The sequence below is a fragment of the Psammomys obesus genome, unplaced genomic scaffold (assembly GCF_907164565.1).
Source record: "Psammomys obesus unplaced genomic scaffold, mPsaObe1.curated_primary_1811, whole genome shotgun sequence".
Taxonomy (NCBI): domain Eukaryota; kingdom Metazoa; phylum Chordata; class Mammalia; order Rodentia; family Muridae; genus Psammomys; species Psammomys obesus.
Window position 1 is genome coordinate 2,642,241 of NW_026592732.1, and position 20,868 is coordinate 2,663,108.

General features: G+C 37.6%; 1 protein-coding gene across 5 annotated transcripts in view; it reads right to left on the bottom strand.

Moving 5' to 3' along the window:
* Gria4 (glutamate ionotropic receptor AMPA type subunit 4) overlaps positions 1 to 20,868 on the bottom strand; it is a 386,847-nt gene that overhangs the window by 24,003 nt on the left and 341,976 nt on the right. Inside the window, exon 15 of one of the 5 annotated variants that reach the window (XM_055615440.1) lies at positions 18,207 to 18,246. The exons of the other annotated variants lie outside the window; for them this stretch is intronic. Coding sequence (XP_055471415.1) covers positions 18,225 to 18,246 — 22 coding nt within the window. The 3' untranslated portion in view covers positions 18,207 to 18,224. Of the gene's footprint in view, positions 1 to 18,206; positions 18,247 to 20,868 lie in introns of those variants that run through there. 5 annotated transcript variants of the gene reach the window in all.

Below are 20,868 nucleotides of genomic sequence, written 5' to 3' on the forward strand. Positions count from 1 at the left end.
AATCAACTTCAGTCTGGCTACATTTATCCTATGAAATCCCTTTCGATAAGACTTCTGTTACAAGAGCTTTACCCACCTTCTTGAGGCTTGCTGGGCTCATCTAGATTATAACCCTTCACTCCAATCCCCTGCCTTTAGGTCTGTGATATAGCCAGCAGAGAAAAGCCATGGCTACTCCCTGAGTTCCAACCTTCAGCCCACGGCTCTACCTGCCTCCTGAGGAGGACTCCTGGGGTCTATGAGCATCCAGCCTCTAGCCCATAGCTCTATCTGCTTTCTAGAGGAGACCTTTGGGGACTCAGAGACACCTGAAACCAGCCACAGGCTCATAGCTTTACCAAGCTGTGAGGAGACCTGTCAGGCCTCAGGATCATCTGGCTCTGCCCACATTCCTGAGGAGTCCAGCAGGCACCAGGATCACCTAGACAGTATCAGGCACAAACAGATGGCTAAACGCCAGTATAAGAGAAAAAAACCAACAAGAGCTAGGGCAATATGGTACCACCAGAAACCAGCTGTCCTACTACAATAAGACCTAGACATCCTAACACAGATGAAACACAAGAAAATGACCTTAAATTTATTTGTATGAAGATGATAGAGGCCTTTAAAGAGGAAATAAATAAATACTTTAAAGAAATACAGAAAAATACAATGAAACACATAGAGTTTTTTTTTTTAAAAAGAAATGAATAAATCCCTTAAAGAAATGCAGAAAAATACAAAGAAAGAAATGAATAAAAATCATTTAAGACCTGAGAATGGAAATAGAAGCAATAAAGAAAACACAAACTGAGGGAATCCTGGAGATGGAAAACTTAGGGAAGAGAACAGGAACTATATACATAAGCATTATTAAACAAATACAAGGGATGAAAGAGAGAATCTCCACGGTAGAACATACAATTGAATAGATACAGTTGTCAAATAAAATGTTAAATCTAAGAAGTTCCTGATATAAAGCATCCAAGAAATCAGGAACACTGTGAAAAGACAAAAACTAAGAATAATAGGAATAGAAGAAAGAGAAGATTCCCTGCTCCAAGGACCAGAAAATATTTTCAACAAAATTATAGAAGAAAGGTTCCATAACCTAAAGAAAGAGATGCATAAACATACAAGAAACCTACAGAACACTAAATAGACTGTACCAGGAAAAAAATCCCCCTGCCTTATAATACTCAAAACACCAAATGTACAGAATAAAGAAAAAATAAGTCACATATAAAGGCAGACCTATCAGAATCACACCTGACTTCCCAACAGAGACTCTAAATCCAGGTCTAGGGCAGGTGTCTTGCAGAACCTAAGAGACCACAGATGTCATCCCAGACAACACATTCAATGACAAAATCAAATTTAAACAATATATATATGCAGCCTTACAGAAGATATTAGAAGAAAAATGCCAACACAATAAGGTTAATTACACCCAAGAAAACACAGGAAATAGATAAGTTCACTGCAGCAAAACCAAAAGAAGAGATGCACACACACACACACACTATGATCACCAACATAAAAATAACAGAAACTAACAATCATTGGTCAATAATATCTTTCAACATCAATGGACTCAATTTCTCAATAAAAAGACTCAGGCTAACAGAATAGATGTGCAAATAGAATCCATCATTCTGCTGCTTACACAAAACATACATCAGTGACAAAGACAGATATTACCTCAGAATAAAGGGCTGGAAAAATGTTTTCCAAGCAAACATACCCAAGAAGCAAGCTGGAGTATGTATCTAATAAAATATCTAATAAAATATATAAAATATAATATCTAATAAAATAGAGTTTCAAAAGATATGGGAAGGACAGACACTTCACTCATCAAAGGAAAAGTCCACCAAGATGACATCTCAGTTCAGAACATCTATGTCACAAATATAAGGACAGTCACATTTGTAAAAGAAACATTATTAAAGCTTAAATAATGAAACTAACAAATGTCATGAATTGAATGGACCTAACAGATATCTATACAACTTTTTATCCAAACACAAAAGAATATATCTTTGTCTCAGAACCTAATGGGATCTTCTCCAAAATTGACCATATAGTCAGTTACAAAGTCAGCCTCAACCAATAAAAGAAAATTGAAGTAAACCCTTGTATCTTCTCAGATAACTATGGATTAAAGCTGGGCATCAACAACAACAGAAACAACAGGAAACCTACAAACTCATGGAAATTGAACAAGTATATACTCAATGACCACTGGGTCAGGGAAGAAATAAAGAAAGAAATTAAAGATGTTCTAGAATTTAATGAAAATGAAGGTACAACATACCCAAAATTACAGGATCCAATGAAAGCAATGCTAAGAAAAATGTTCATAGCATTAAGTGCCTTCATGAAGAAATTGGAGCACTCTTACACTAGCACCTTATCAGCACATCTGGAAGCTCTAGAGCAAAGAGAAGCAAATACACCTAAGAGCAGTAGATGGCAGGAAACAATCAACCTCAGGGCCAAAATCAATATATTAGAAACAACAAGAACAAAACAGAGAATCAATGAAACCAAGAGCTGGTTCTTTGAGAAAATCAAGAGCATAGACAAACCCGTAGCCAAACTAAAAGCCTGAGAGACTATATACAAATTAACAAAATCAGAAATGAAAAGGGTTTATTACAGCAGACACTGAGAAAATCCAAAGAATCATTAGGTCGTACTTTAAAAGCCTGTATAAGACAACATTGAAAAATCTAAAGGAAATAATGGATGATTTTCTTGACAGACTCTACTTACCAAAGTTAAATGAAGATCAGATAAACAATTTAAATATACCTACAACTCCTAAGGAAATAGAAGCAGTCATTAAAAGCCACCCAACTGAAAAAAAGCTCAGGGCCAGATGGTTTCAGTAAGGAATTTTACCAGTCTTTCAAAGAAGAGCTAATACCGAGACTCCTCAAAATATTTCACAAATTAGAAACAGAAGGAACATTGCCAAACTCATCCTATGAAGCCACAGTCACCCTGATACTGAAATCACATAAAGACTCAACAAAAAAGAATTTCAGACCAATCTCCTTTATAAATATTGATACAAAATCACTTAATAAAACACTCACAAACTGAATCCAAGAACACATCAAATACATCATCCACCATGATCAAGTAGGCTTCATCCCAAGGATGCAGGGGTGGTTCAATAAATGAAAATCCATCAACGCAATCCACCATATAAACAAGCTGAAAGAAAAAGACCACATGATCAACTCATTAGATGCTGAAAAAGCTTTTGACAAAATCTAACAATTCTTCATGTTAAAAGCCTTGAAAAGATCAGCAATACAAGGGGCATACCTAAAAATAAATAAAGGCACTATACAGAAAGTCTATAGCCAACATCAAATTAAATAGAAATTTAGAGCAATTCCACTAAAATCAGGGATAAGACAAGGTTGCCCACTCTCTCTGTATCTCTTCAATATAGTACATGAAGTCTTAGCTAGAACAATAAGACAACTAAAGGAGATCATGGGGATACAAATTAGAAAGGAAGAAGTCAAAGTGTTACTATTTTTTTTAACTTTTTGAGTTCTCTATATATTCTGGATATTAGCCCTCTGTCAGTTAAAAAATGGGGTACAGAGCTAAACAGAGAAGTCTCAATTGAGGAATATCGAATTGCAGAGAAACACTTAAAGAAATGCTCAGTGTCCTTAGTCATCAGGAAAATGCAAACCAAAACGAACCTGAGATTTTACCTTACACCTGTCAGATTGGCTAAGATCAAAAACTTAGGTGACAATAAATGTTGGAGAGGATGTGGAGAAAGAGGAACCCTCCTCCACTGCTGGTAGGAATGTAAACTTGTACTACCAATTTGGCAATCAGTAGCTTTCTCAATTAGGAGTAGCGCTTCCTCAAGATACAGCTATACCACTCCTAGGCATATATCCAAAATATGCTCAAGTACACAACAAGGACATTTACTCAACCATGTTCAGAACAGCTTTATTTGTAATAGCCAGAACCTGGAAACAACCCAGATGTCCCTCAACTGAAGAATGGATACAGAAATTGTGATATATTTATACAATGGAATACTATTCAACAATTAAAAACAAGGAAATCATGAAATTTGCAGGCAAATGGTGGGACCTAGAAAAGATAATCCTGAGTGAGGTATCCCAGAAACAGCAATACATACATGGTATATATTCACTCATAAGTGGATATTAGACATAGATTATAGGATAAACATACTAAAATCTGTACACCTAAAGAAGCTAAACAAGAAGGAGGACCCTGGGTAATATGATCAACCCTCACCCAGAAAGATAAATGGGATGGACATTGGAAGAATGAGAAAACAGGAAACAGGACAGGAGCCTACCCCAGAGGGCCTCTGAAAGACTCTACCCAGCAGTGTATCAAAGCATATGCGGAGACTCATAGCCAAACTTTGGGCAGAGTGCAGGGAATCTTATGGAAGAAGTGGGACACAGAAAGACCTGGAGAGGACAGGAGCTCCACAAGGAGAGCAATGGAACTAAAATAGACTTTCAACCAAAATTAACCAAAGAGATGAGGAAGGTCACTTCAGACTCATCAAAGGAAAGTTCCACCAAGAAGACATCACAGTTCTGAACATCTATGCCCCAAAAACAAGGGTACCCACATTTGTAAAAGAAACATTAACGAAGATTAAACAACACATAGATCCACACACATTAATAACGGTGGATTTCAACCCCCCACTCTCACCAAAGGACAGATCAACGAAACAAAAACTAAACAAAGAAACAATGACACAAACAGATGTAACAAATCAAGTGGACCTAACAGACATCTACAGAACCTTTCACCCAAACACAAAAGAATATACCGTTTTTTCTGCACCTTGAGGAACCTTCTCCAAAATAAACCATACAGTTGGTCACAAAACAAGCTTCAACAAATACAAGAAGATTGAAATAATTCCTTATATCCTATCATACCACCATGGACTAAAGCTGGACCTCAACAACAACAGAAATGGTAAAAACTTATACATGCATAACTGATCAACTCTTTACTCAATGATGGCTAGGTCAGGGAAGAAATAAAGAAATAAATTAAGGACTTCCTAGAATTTGTCAGGTACAACATGGTTCTGGAAGCAGCTGTTTTACACAGTTTCAGTTGCTGAAGCACTGTCACCCTGGAGCAAATATCTCTGGATTACCAGTCCACAAATGGCATTGCTTTTTTCCTATATCTCTGCCTGTTTTGTTTCTTACTGTGACCCCATCTTTTTCTTCTAATTCAACCCTCAACTGGTAAATTTTTTGGGGTAATTGGGAGATAAGAAAATGGCTCAGAAACAACTACTATGGAGGAAGCAATTCCTTCTGGCTGGAAAGGCAATGAACCTTGAATTATCTGAACAAGAAATTGCATCCACAGACACCCTCTGTGCTAATTGTCCCCTGAAAAACTTTAGTCAACTCATGGATATCAAATGATACCAGATACTGAGTTTCCACTCAGCCCTCAGATTGTTGCAGTCAGAAAGAAATTAGACCCTAGAGAAAGTACTGAACTCATACTAATATTCTTTTCTTAAAAAACCTGGTCATATGGACATGACTCCTTGGGATAAAACAGGGAGATAGTTTATGAGGAAGGGGATAGAGACCCTCTGAAAGATCATTCCTATTATAAAAAGATGTTTAGGAAAAGCCCAGGGGAAAAAAAAAACTTGCTCAGCTACAAACAGCAGCTGAGAATTAAGAATAGTCTAGTTTGTTTATCATCTCTTTGTTCTTATGCCACTTATTGTAACTACAAGGTTTTGCCCAGATGACCTATGATGTAGAGGTTTGTCTGAGAAAAGCACGGAGTTAATAATTAAATATGCTTGCTTGCTTGTAATGTAATCACAGTACTGTGTTTGTAGAGTACAGCTTGCTATATTCTGTTCTGTGAATTTTGGGTACAATCACTATACCATGTATATAGTGTACAGGTTGCTATATTCGTTTATTCTTATTTGTGGGTCTTTGGGAGAAGAGCCAATATTTTGGGGAAATATAAAATGCTTTTTGATCATTTTTTTATGCTTTTTGATCATGTAGGAAAAAATGTATAAGGAAATGATTTAACACTAAAAGGCTAGGATTGACTCTCTGCTCCAAGGAGAGAAAGGAAAGGAGAAAGGAAAAAAAAAAGAGCAGACACCAGAGAGACTGCCTCCCAAGAAGAGTTTCTTGAAATGAGTCATTCATTAGCTTGTACCTGCCCCATGTGAAGTGATTTTTCTCTCGCTCCAATCCATTCCTCCCAATCTTGAGGCCCACAGTTGGCTGAGGCTGGTCTCTGGCAAGAATTCAGTGAAAATGAAGGCAACATACCCAAACTTATGGGACACAATGAAAGCAGTGATAAGAGGAAAGTTCATAGAACTAATTACCTTCATAATGAGATTGGAGACATCTCATACAAACAACTTAAAGGCTCACCTGAAAGTCCTAGAAAAAAAGAAGCAGACACACCTAAGAGGATTAGATAGCCGGAAATACTCAAAGCCAGGATTAAAATTAATAAATTAGAAAAAAAGAACAATTTAAAGAGTCAATGAAACCAAGAGTTGGTTCTTTGAGAAAATCAACAAGATAGGCAAACACTTAGACAAACTAACTAAAAGACAGATAGACACAAGGGGAATATAAGGATAGACACTGAAGAAACCCAAACAACAATTAGGTCTTACTTCAAAAGCCGAACTCCACAAAATTTGAAAACCTAAATGAAATGGACAATTTATCTTGATAGATTCCACTTATCAAGGCTGAATCAATATCAGACAAATAAATTAAATAGTCCTATATCCCCTAAGGAAATAGAAACAGTCATCAAAAGTCTCCCATCTGAAAAAAAGCCCAGGACCAGATAGTTTCAGCACAGAATTCTACGTGACCTTCAAAGAAGAGCTAATACCAATACTCTTTAAACTATTTCACAAAATAGAAACAGAAGGAACATTACTAAACTTATTCTAAGAGGCCACAGTCACTTTGATACTCAAACCTCACAAAGACCTAACAAAGAGAATTTCAGACCAATTTTTCTTATGAACATTCACATAAAAAATACTCATTAAAAACTTGCAAATGGAATCCAAGAACACATCAAAGATATTATCCACCATGATATCTTCATTCCAGGTATGTAGGGGTGGTTCAATATATGGAAATCCATCAATATAATCCACGATATAAACAAACTGAAAGAAAAAAAACCCACATGATCATCTCCTTAGATGCCAAAAAACAAAAACAAACAAAAAAAAAAAAAACAAAAACCATTTGATAAAATCCAACACCCGTTCATGTTTAAAGTCTTGGTGAGATCAAGGATACAAGGCACATACCTACACATATGAAGCAATATACACCAAGCCTATAGCCAACACCAAACTAAATGAAGAGAAAATTAGATCAATTTTACTGAAATCAGGGACAAGGCAAGGCTGCCCACTCTCACCATATCTCTTCAACATACTTGAAGTCTCAGATAGAGCAATAAGACAACTAAAGTAGATCAAGGGGATACAAATTGGAAAAGAAGTCAAAGTATCACTATTCACAAATATAGTGTACATGAGTGAACTCAAAAATCTACCAGGGAACTCCTATAGCTGAAAAGACACCTTCAGAAAAGTGGCTGGATACAAAATTAAATAAAAAAAAAACATACAATGGAAAAACCATACAATGGAAAAAATGATGACATCTTCAACAAATGGTGCTGGTCTAACTGGATGTTCACATGTAGGAAAAATACAAATAAATCCATATCTATCACCCCACATAAAATTAAATTCCAAGTGGATCAAAGACTTCAACATAAAATCAGACACACTAAAACTTTTGGAAGAAACAGTGGATAAGAGCCTTAAACTCATTGGCATAGGAGATAACTTCCTGAACAGAACACCAACAGTCTAGGATCTAAGATCAACAATTAATAAATGGGACCTTATGAAACTGAGAATCCTCTGTAAGGCAAAGGACACTGCCAACAGAATAAAACAACTAGAAAAAGATCTTCATCAACTCTGCATCTGACAGAGGGCTAATATCTAGAATATATCCAGAAAAAAAATTAAACACCAACAAACCAAACAATCCAACTAAAAATGGGGTATAGAGCTAAACAGAGAATTTTCAACAGAGGAATACTGAATGGTGGAGAAACACTTAAAGAAGTGTCCAACATCCTTAGTCCTCAGGGAAATGGAAATCAAAACGAATCTGAGATTCCATTTTAAACCCATCAAATGGCTAAGATCAAAATCTTAAGTGACAACACATGCTGGAGAGGATGTGGAGAAAGGTGAACACTCCTCCATTCCTGGTTGGAATACAGACTTGTACAACCACTTTGGAAATCAATCTGGTACTTTCTCAGAAACTTGGGAATAGTACTAGCTCATGATCCAGCTATACCACTCCTGTCCATATACCCAAAAGACGCTCCAGCATTCAACAAGGACATTTACTCAACTATGTTCATATCAGCTGTATTAGTAATAGACAGAATCTCGAAGCATTGAGATGTCCCTCAATGGAAGAATGGTCACAGAAATTGTGGTCCATTTACACAATGGAATACTACTCGACTATTAAAAACAAGAAAATCATGAAAATTTCAGGCAAATGGATGGAACTAGAAAAGACCACTCTGTCAGGAGCCATTCTGTTAAAGGAGCACTCATTAGAAAGGTGGGCTTTCTGGAAGGTATTTTACGAGGTCTGTACCATGACAGACCCCAGAATTGCTTTCAGTCTCTGATACTCATTCTTTGTGCACTGCTGCATCTCTCTATAATATGGTATGATGTGAATCATCACTTTCTGGGTATTTACACACTCTGATTAAATAAACGTCCTATGGGATCTTATTGAAGATGTACTGCTATTCAGATGAATTAATTCCTGATTATGGAATTCCTGACTTGATTCAAACAATTTTAAAAGTTAAATTGTTTTAGAACTTTTTAAACACCTTTAGAAAGTTTGTGACTGCAATAAATACCTTTGTGGACCTCCATGTGCTTCACTAGGAGACAGGCTTAAGGCAGATTTGTAGCCTCAGATAGCCTTCACTCATAAATCCTGCTATACACCATAAATACAGGCAAGTTGGTTTAAACTTCCCATGAATCCAAGTTATAATGGAACTACCAAGCAATGTATAATTAAGTACAAACCTTGATGTCATTATATACAAATTGTTCTGTTGTAATTCTTTGTACCTTGGTATCTTATGGCATTATATACTGTCATTTTAAATTTACCTTGTTTGTTGAAATGAAAGACAAATAAGATTATCATCTCAAAGATAGCTGAAAAACGTGTAACCTAGTCAGTCCTAATTGAAAAAAAATATATATATATTCTTTTAACTTTTAGACCCTGTTAACCTTTAGGCCTTGTCGACCTTTGTCACTCTGAACTCACTATGAACTTATGTAATGGAAACATAAATAAATGTTTAGTTTTAAAACATGTAACCTGTAGTATTTTAGAATTCAGATTTTTCTGTGATTAATTAATTGCCTTCTTTGACTATGAGGTAATTCCTGTTCTGAGTATAAATACTGTAACCAAACAATAAATGAGTTTGAAGTTAAAGTTCTTAACTTACTCCATCTTTTTCCTTGAGCTTGTGTGCATGAATGTACTTTGCTTACTTTCGCCTCCTTTTTCTTTTTCTTACCAACTTACAAACAATTTAACAGCAATTCAGGATCTAACCAGCATCCTAGGATAAGCAGGAAAATGTTTACTCTAGGCTGTGAAGTCCTCATCAACAGCCTGCCCCTGCCCAGAGCTAATCTCAGATTAAAGTGCCCTTTTTTACAATCTCTTACAGTTTTGGCTAGAAGCCATTTTACAGTTCTGGCTGTAGCAAAAATGGTGACCAGTTAAAGTTTTCCTCCTTAGCAGCAGTGTAGCCAGTCCCTAGACTTAGAAAAAAAATCTTGGGCTCCCTCCTCTTTTTCCTTTCCTTTCAGTCATCTTTGGTGATCAGTTGCCCAAGAGATAAAGCAAAACGGGGACTCCACATTCTGTCCCAGATCCTACCCTACACCCTGAAACCTTGCCAAAGCAGAAAAGACTTTGGCAATCAGACAAAGTCTTTTTGTCTTAGAAGAACTTGACATCATCCTGAGTGAGGTAACCCAGAAGCAGAAAAACATGCATGGTATAACTCACTTACAAGTGGACATTGGCCACATATTATAGGAACAATATACTAAAATCTACAGACCTAAATAAGCTAAACAACCCTAGGGAGGATGCTTAAATCTCATTCAGAATGGCAAACAGGATAGACAACAGAAGCAGTGAAAGAGAGGGAACATGACCGGAGCCTACCATACAGGTCCTCTAAAAAGCTCCACCCAAGAGGGGATCAAAGCAGATGCAGAGACTCACAGCCAAACTTTGGGCAGAAGGCAGGGTGTCTTATGGAAGAAGATGGGGATAGAATTATCCAGAAGTGACAGGACCTCTACAGGGAGACCAACAAAGAAAAAAAAAATCTGTGCCTGGAGGGTAGGAGGAGCTGCAGAGACTGATGCACCAACCAAGGTCCATGCATGGAGAGGACCTAGACCTCCTGCTCAGATGTAACCAATAGTCACCTTAGTCTCCATGTGGGATCCCAAGTAAGGGGAACAGGGGCTGCCTCTGTCTTGAACTCAGTTGCCCACTCTTTGATCACCCCCCCCCCCAGATGTGGCCCTGCTCAGTCACAGAGGAAGAGGATCAAGGCAGTATTGATGAGTCTTGATAAGCTAGGATCAGATGTCAGGGAAGAAGGACTCTCCCTTTCAGTGGACTAGGGGAGGGGATGGGGGAAGAGGAAGGCAGGGTGGAACCAAAAGGAGATGAGAGAGGGGCTACAACTGGGATATAAAATGAATAAATTGTGAAAAATAAAAATAAAAAACCACATTGTTCTTTATCAGTTTATCATGGATTAAAGCTAGGCCTCAACAAAAGAAACAGCAAAAAGCATACACACTCATAGAAACTGAACAACTTCTGCTCAATGATCACTGGGTGAGGAAAGAAATAAAGAAACAAATTAAAGACTTTCTCGAGTTCAATGAAAATGAGGGCACAACTTACCCAAACTTATGGAACACAATGAAAGCAGTGCTAAGACAAAAGTTCATAGCATGAAGTGCCTTCATAAAGAAAAACGAGAGATCCCATATTAGCAACTTAACAGATTGCCTGAAAGCTTTAGAAAAAAAGGAAGCAAACACACCCAAGAGGAGTAGAGGACTCAGGGTTGAAATCAATAAATTAGAAACAAAGAGAGCAATACAAAGAATCAACAAAACTAAGAGTTGGTTCTTTGAGAAAATCAACAAGAAAGACAAAACCCTAGCCAATCTAACTAAAAGACAAAGAGACAGTACCCAAATTAACAAAATCAGAAATGAAAAGGGGGACATAACAGACATTGAGGAGATCCAAAGAATCAGTAGGTCTTCCTTCAAAAGCCTGTATTCCACAAAATTGGAAATTCTAAAGAAAATGGAAGATTTTATTGATAGATTTCACCTACCAAAATTAAATCATGAACAGGTAAACAGTTTAAACAGCCCCATAATTCCTAAGGAAATAAAAGCAGCCACCCACATTCTCCTAACCAAACAAAAACCAAACCAAACCAAACCAAACCAAACCAAACCAAACCAAACCAAACCAAACCAAACCAAACCAAAACAAAACCCCTCAGGACTAGGTGGTTTTGGAGTGGAATTCTACTAATACCAATATTTCTCAAACTATTCCACAAAGTAGAAACAGAAGAAACATTACCAAGTTCATTCTATGAAACCACAGTCATGCTGATACCTAAACCACACAAAGACTCAACAAAGAAAGAAAATTTTAGACTGCTCTCCCTTATGAACATTGATGCAAACAATACTCAATAAGATACTTGCAAACCCAATTCAAGAACACATCAAACGCATCATCCACCATGATCAAGTGGGCTTCATCCAAGGGGAACAGGGATGGTTCAATATACAAAAATTCATCAACATAATCTATCATATAAAGAAACTGAAAGAGAAAAATCACATGATCATTTCATTAGATGCAGAAAAAGCCTTTGACAATAGTCAATACCCCTTCATGATAAAAGTCTTGAAGAGATCAGGAATACAAGGTCCATACATGAACATAATAAAGGCTATGTACAGCAAGCCTATAGGCAACATCAAACTAAATGGAGAGAAACTCAAAGCAATTCCACTAAAATCAGGGACAAGACAAGGTTGCCCACTCATTCCATATCTCTACAATGTATATTAGACGTTCTAGCTATAGCAATAAGACAACTAAAGGAGATCAAAGGGATACACATTGGAAAGGAAGAAGTTAAAGTATTGCTAATCACAGCTGATATGATAGTGTACGTAAGTGACCCCTAAAATTCCACCAGAGAACTCCTGCAGCTGATAAAATCCTTCAGCAAAGTAGCTGGATACAAGATTAATTAAAAAAAAATCAGTGGCCCTCCTATATACAATTGATAAACAGGCCAAGAAAGAAATTAGGATAACCACACCCTTCACAATAGCCACAAATTATATATATATATTATATATATATTATATATAATATATATATGAGTAACTCTAACCAAGAAAGTCAAAGACCTGTATGACAAGAACTTCAAGTCTCTGAAGAGAGAAATTGAAGAAGATATCAGAAATTGGAAAGATTTCACATGCTTGTGGATCAGTAGGATTAACATGGCCATCTTAAAAAAGGCAAACTACAGATTTAATGCAGTCCCCATCAAAATACCAATGCAATTTTTTACATACCTTGAAAGAACAATTCTAAACTTCATATGGAAAAACAAAAACTCAGGATAGCTAAAACAATCCTATACAATAATAGAACTTCTGGAGGTATCTTCATACCTGACATCAAGCTGTGCTACAGAGAAATAGTAAGAAAAGCTGCATGGTACTGGCATAGAAATACTGGTTAATCAATGGAATTGAATAAAAAACTCAGAAATAAACCCATACAATATGTCCACCTGATTTTTGACAAAGGAACCAAAACCATACAATGGAAAAAAGAAAGCATATTCAACAATTGGTGCTGGTCTAACTGGAAGTCTACATGTAGAAAAATGCAAATAGATCCATATTTATCACCCTGTACAGAACTCAAGTCCAAGTGGATCAAAGACCTCAAAGCAAAACCAGATAGATTAAATCTACGAGAGAAGAAAGTCGGTATGAGCTTTGAGCTCATTGGCACAGGAGACAACTTCCTGAACAGAACACCAACAGCTCAGGCTCTAAGATCTACAATTAATAAATGAGGCCTCTTGAAACTGAAAAGCTCTGTAAAGCAAAGGATACTATTAATAGAACTAAATTGTAGCCTACAGATTGGAAAAAGACCTTCACCAATCCTACATCTGACAAAGGGCCAATATCCAGAATATGTAAAGAACTCAAGAAATTAAACATCAACAATCCAAATATCCTGTTAAAAATGGTATACAGAGCTAAACCAGATAATTCTCAACAGAGGAATGGTGGAGAAGCATTTAAAGAAATGCTCAACATTCTTAGTCATCAAGGAAATGCAAATCAAAATGATTCTAAGATTCCATCCTAACCTGTCAGAATGCCCAAAATCAAAAATTCAAGTGATAATACATGCTGGCAAGGGTGTAGAGAAAGGGGGGACACTCCTCCTTTGCTGGTGGCAGTGCAAACTTGTGCATTCACTTTGGGTATCAATCTGGTGCTTTCTCAGAAAACTGGGAATAGCTCTTCCTCAAGACCCAGCTATACTACTCTTGGGCATACACCTGAAAGATGCTTCACAACAGAACAAGGACATTTTCTCAACTATGTTTAAAGCAGCTTTATTCTTAATTGCCAGAAACTGGAAACAACCTAGATATTCCTCAACCGAAGAATGGATAAAGGAAGTGTGATACCTTTACATAACGAAATACTGCTCAGCCATTAACAACAAGGAAATCTTGAAATTACAGGCAAATGGATGGAACTAGAAAAGATCATCTTGTGTGAGGTAACAAGGACCCAGAAAGACACACACAGTATACACTCACTTATAAGCAGATTGTAGTCAACTAGTGTAAGATAGACATACTAGAATGCACAGACCCCAGATGTTGAGTCCAATGGGCATCTTAGGCTTCAGGCTGACCCACTAGTAGGGGAATGGGGGATATCTCTTACACAGACTATGTTGCCTGTTTTCTGATTACTTCCTTACAAGGCCACAAAGGAGGAAGATGAGCTCATTCATCATGTGAATTTATGAGTTGGGGGGTAGAAGGACTCCCCGAATTAGAGGAATAGGAGAGAAGGGATTTGGGAGGGAGGATGGGACTTGGAAGAGAGGAGAGAGGGGCCTATCACTGACATGTAAATTGAATTAATTGATAAAAATGCATGGTATTGTCATAAAAACATATAGGTAGCTCAATGGAATCGAATCTAAGATCCAGAAATAAACACACGCACACCTATGAACACCTGATTTTTTTTTTTTCAGAAAGAACCCAAAGCCATACAATGAAAAAAAAAATAAGCATCTTCAACAAATTCTGCTGGTCTAACTGGATGCCTGCATGCAGTTAGAATGCAAATAGATACGTATCTACCACCCTGCACAAAACTCAAGTCCAACTAGCTTAAAGACCACAACATGAAACTGGATACACCAACTCTCAAGTGAACATGGGGAATAGCTTTGAACTCATTGGTACAGAAGACTGCTTTCTGAACAGAACATCAACAGCTCAGGTACTTATATCAACAATTAATAAATGGGACCTCATGAAACTGAAAAGCTTCCGCAAGGCAAAAGACACTGTCAGTAGGAAAAACCTGCAACCTACAGATTGGAAAAAGGTCTTCACCAACCCTACATCCAAAAGAAGGCTAATATCCACAATTTATAAAGAACACATGAAATTAAACACCAGCAAACCAAATCAAACAATTGAAAAATTGAGTACAGAGCTAAACAGAGAATTCTCAACAGAAGATTCTCTAATGACAGAGGAACACTTAAAGAAATGCTCAGTGTCCTTAGTCATCAGAAAAATGCAAATCAAAATGAGTGTAAGACTCCGTCTTACATATGTCAGCATGGCTAAGATAAATAACTCAAGTGACAGCACATGCTGGTGAGGATGTGCGGCTAGAGGAACACTCCTCCTTTGCTGGTAGAAGTGCAAACTCGTACAACCACTGTGGAAATCAATCTGGTGCTTTCTCAGAAAATTGAGAATAGTTCTATCTCAAGATCTAGCTATATGACTCCTGGGAATATACCCAAAAGATGCTGTACCACAAGGACACTTGCTCAACTATGTTTATAGCAGCTTGATTTATAACTGGAAACAACCTAAATGTCCCTCAACCGAAGAGTGGATATAGAAAATGTGGTACATTTACACAGTGGAGTAGTACTCAGCTCTTAAAAACAAAGCCATCATGCAATTTGCAGGCAAATGACAGGACTAGACAATATCATTCTGAGTGTGGTAACCCAGACCCAGAAAGTCAAGCATGGCATAAACTCATAAGTAGACATTGGCCACAAAGTACAGAACAACCATCCTACAACCCTTAGACCCAAAGAAGCCAAGGAGGGCTCAAGGAAATATGCTTGAATCTCACTCAGAAGTGGCAATAAAATAGACATCTAAAATAGATGGAGGGAGGGAACTGGACAAGAGCCTAGGAGAACCTTCTTCTGAGAGGCTTATTCAGCAGGTGATGGAGACAGCTGGAGACCCACAGCCAAACAATAGGCTGAGTTCAGGGAGTTCTGTGGAAGAGTGGGAGGAAGAATAGAGGGAGCCAGAGCGGTCAAGGACACCACAAGAAGACCTACAGAGTCAACTAATCTGGGCCCACAGGGGCTCACAGGGACGGAACCACCAAGCAAAGGGCATGCATGGGCTGGATCTAGACGCGCTACACATTTGTAGCAGATGTGCAGCGTGGTCAAACATGTGGGTCTCCTAACAATGGGAGTAGGGGCCGTCTTTGCCTCTGTTGCCTGCCGCTTTTTTTCCCTTTCTCCCCAGCTGGGCTGCCTTGTCTGCCTTCAGTGGGAGAAGATGGGCTAAGTCATGCTGCTACTTGAGGTGCCAGGCTGGGTGGGTACTCCTTGGGGCCCTTCCCTTCTCTAAGAAGAAGGAGGGCAGGGATGGGGGTGGGGTGAGAGTGAGACTGGGAGGGGAGGAATGAAGGGGCTAGTATCAGGCTGTAAAGAGATTAAACAAATTAATTAATTTAAAAGAGACTTCTGTTACTAAATTTACTAATTGGAGTAGTTAACTCAGTGCGCTTGGGAAACTAAATGCCATATCTATCCTCAGTAGAGACCAAATGCCAGCTACATGTTTAGTTTGCGCTAAAATTGATTTCACTATATACTGTGTGCAAATATTTAGCTCTCTAAATACCTTTAGCTCACTTTCAGTTTTAAATATTTCAGAATTTTTGGGTGAGAAGAGTTTCAACTTTTCTTCCTGGTTTGAGATCTTAGGTTCCATACCAGTAGACAAATATTTGGAGCTTTTTATACAAAATAATATTTGTGTTAATAGATTTTTTTTCTCATTTTCTTATTTTTCTTACTGGCTTTTGGTTAGGTAGGAGAATAGTAAAAATAGAAATCAGGATTTGAGTGATAAAACTACTGTTTATGACACAAAGGATAAGCTAAAGAAAGGAGAGTGTCTGATCTTCCAGTGTTCAGGGCTATGCAGTAGGCTCCAAAAAGAAAGAACATGAGGATTTCTGTTTTGTAGTTCTTAAAGGTACCAAGTTCACACCTTTCTACATAAAGATAGTAGTCTGCTTATCTTACCTTTTTATTTAAAAAATATCTTTTGCCACTGTGTGATGTTTGTGTATATTTTCACACGTGAATACATGTCTGTAGTAATGCCGGATGTGGGGGCTAGAGGGAACTTGGTTGGTGAACCTCTTCCTCCATACCGGTGTAAGCAAGGCTGGCTGGCCCATGAACCTCAGGAGACTCTGCTGTCTCAGCTGCTCATTTCCCTATAGGAGAGCCGGGGTTATGCATTTAGCTCTTTCCACAGGTTCTGAGAATCTGAACTCTGGGTATCAGGCCTGCATGACATGAAAATGGGTTATAGATTAACCCATTTTCTTTCTGGTCCCTTAACTGCTCATCTTTGAGACAACAGTATTCACAATACAAACGTGTTCCAATACTCATTCATTATTGTTAATTCAATTAAAAATGGCAAAGCTCAAGTTCTATTTCTTTCTTTTTTTATTATCATTGCGTGTGTGTGCGCACATGCGTGTGTGTGCGGAATGTGTGTTGGGGGCATGTGTGCCATAGCATGCATGTGAAGGTGAGAAAACAACTTTGTATCTTCCATTGGGGATACTTGCATGAAAAAAAACAATGTGAACAAGACACCAAAGGCAGGGAATACTGATGACTTCAAAGACCATAATAAGGAAAGTGAACATACTATGGAAATAAATCAACATCAAGAGGCCTGAGGGGAGTGTGAATCAGCACCTAGAAATAGTGCTCAAAAAAATATTTTCCTTTCCTATTATTTTCCCTACAGTGCATTAAAAATTGTACTTAGTCTATATTACTTCTGTTTGAAAGTTTAGCCAGATTTTATTTCAAAATTAGACGTCATCAAATTTATAATGAATTTTTAAATTCATTAAAATTTTGCTTGATAGCGATGTATTTTGTGAGAGACATTTTGAAGTTTAGCTTAATATTTTTGTCTTTTCTTACCCATTATGGTTTGAGTGATAATAACTGTGAGTATTCCATATACAGAAAAATGAACAGCTAAAGAATTGAAATCTTAATGGAGCACTGGTTCTGATATTTAATGAGGATGGAAAACATGAATGCAGTAGCATACAACTGTTATGACTTTGTAAAGGTTTTCCTTTTTTCCTGTTACAAAATTTGTAAGTGGATGTTGAAATAACTATTATGCATAGGTAGCAAGCTGGTTTCCTAATGCTGGTGGGTTGAAAAATATAAATGTATAAATAAAAAGGGATTAACAAATAGGTGGGGGAGGGGTTTCCTTCAAATGGATGGAACCCATTCTTTTGAAAGAAAACTCCCCTCTTACCTTGGTCCTGGAGCTGGTTAGTTCTCCTCTGTCCTCCTCCTAGGGGAGAAATACCCAAAGTTAAACAATAATAGAACATGGTCTTGTATTAAAGTCAAGTTCAGTTCTGGCCAACCCCTTCCTCAAGTCTCACACGATACTACCAACTGTCTGATATGATGGGGCTTCCACAGAATCCAGTTAAACTCAGTTTAGGTATTAAGCCAAAGGGAATGGACAACAGCAGTGTAAGAGCAAAGTGAGATCGCTCTTGATGAATTAGTCTGTCTTGTCAGAGAACCCTAATGAATTTCAGGCTGGCTTAGAGCAGGAAAATTCAAGGGATAGCACTGCTCGGGCAACTGATCACCAGGAGTAATAGGGGAAGGCACATCAAGAGACCCCACAGAGAAGTGGGTGTCCTGGTAGTCTTCTTGCATTTGGGAATAAAATTAGAGTGCTATGAGCGACAGTGTGTGTGGAGCTGCACTTAATCTGATCCAATACAAGTAATAATTATTATAAAATTTAAACTAACATGTTAAGGAGACATTAGATGGGGAGATTATGAAAAAGTCTCATCAGAAACAACAAATCACAGGTGAGGTTAAAAAAAAAAACACTTTTTCTTTCATTTACCGACAAGCCTTGGGTTTTAGTTCAAGCAAATTCAAGGCACTATAGCCATTATTAGATGGAGTGTTCTTCTTTAGAGTATCTGGGATTAACTAGGACTCCTGGTGAATTGGAGAGATAGATAGCATATTGAAAGAAGCATGAGTGTGTGTATCCAGTGGGAGTGGCTCTAATAGCTCCTCTATCACCCGTTAGCTAGAAGACGTGTTTCCACAGAGCCACGTGTTTGGATGGATATAACATCAACTATACTCAGTTGTTGTATCTGAGGATGTATTCGTCTACATGGGCTTTATCTATGGCAGCGATTATAAAATCATTATTTACTTATTATATAGTCTCTGACTTTTTTCATATTTGAATTATCATCTCTGCTGAGGGCACTGCCTAGTTAACTGATTTTAAAGTCAGTTTGTAGTTATCCTTTGGCATAATTTCAGAGAGGGTGGCTGATTGGCTCCCATATAAAATCAATACCAGACAATTGATTGAATTCCATGAGACATGAAGAAGAGTAGAGACCAAGAATGAGCCTGAACCCATACAAGATCATGTGCTATTGTTATTTAACTTTGGGTAACTTATTTAAAAACTTCATCAAGTAGGATGACGTCAGATGAGCAGATGGATGCATGCTGGAACCTCGGTTTGTCCCGGGATGTTACCAAGACAGCGAAATGAGGGACATCGTCTGCATTACCCTAATGGCCGTTATGAAGATGTGCAGGAGGGAAAAACAATATGGAAAACTGTGTGTTACATCAGCAAATCTTCTCCCTCTGGTTTGCGCTTGTGTCACCCTATAAATGTCAATGACCTTAAAGTTTCATGACATAAACATGGTATAATAAAGATTTTCTAGTTGCAATGTAATGTCCTTCTTTATCATTGCTAAATATACTAAAAATGGCTGCCCTGACAACACTTTTCCCCTCTAAACATTATAAAATCATCATGCTACTTTTTTTTTTTTTTGAAACAAATACAGCCAAAAATTGTAAACCATGTTCCAAATTAAAAAGGGTACATTTTGTCTTACAAAACACCTATTTCATCCATGGTTGTTAGTTTTTAACTAAAATCTTTGTGTTTAAAAATAAAATAGGAATCAACCAAAGAAAACAGCTGTAGATATAATGCTGGGGCAGGGTAAAACTAGAATGATTTTGTAGCATCTACATTCTGGTGGTAAGTGGTGGCTACTTGAGAAAAAGAGGAAAATGAAAGGGAAATTAACATTATTGACATTGCTAAGGTTACTATAATGTCCCTAAAACCTTCTTCTCAAATATTTTATATTGAAAGTTCACATGATGTGGGGAAAATTATTTTTTAATCACATCTGTATATATATATATGATTTGTTCTCAATAATACTGAAACAAATCCTGCCTGCACTTTCACATTAATTCTACCTTTTATGTATCCCAGAGGATTTTCTTATATATGTGCCTCATTCAAAGTGTGAAGTCAGCATTTCTTTTCCCTCTCTGTTCACACAAGTTTGTAAGACTGGCATATCCATCTGAGAAATACCTTTAAAAACACTTCTGTATCTCGCAGCATAACAGACCACAACCAAAGAAGTGGATTGTTTCATTTCTAATCCATCTGTGGCTCTGTCCCCATGAGACTTTCTCCCTGTCTTACAACTCAAAAGAGGTCTAGCTGGTTCTGACGCCACGGCATGCTCCTTCCCAGCTGCCACGTTTGGATGGAGCTGGTTCCCACCACTTGGTATTTTGGAAGAGGCTGAGAATCTCTTGTATCTTTTCTTGATTGAACAAGTCAGATATGGAAGATTAGAATTCAATCGACATCTACATCTTTGTGAGAACCAGCTTCAACCAGGGCAAAGTCTCTTCTGGACTTGTTACCTACCTCTGTGCAATTCCTCAGCTAAATAGAAATTTATCCCAGTTTCCATCTAAATTTACATTTATGTGCAAACTCGTCATGTATGGATATTTTTCATATACCTTGGCATTTTCCGTGTTGGCAAAACTGAGACAAGGGAAGAATTTAGAAATCTACTATTTTTCAGAG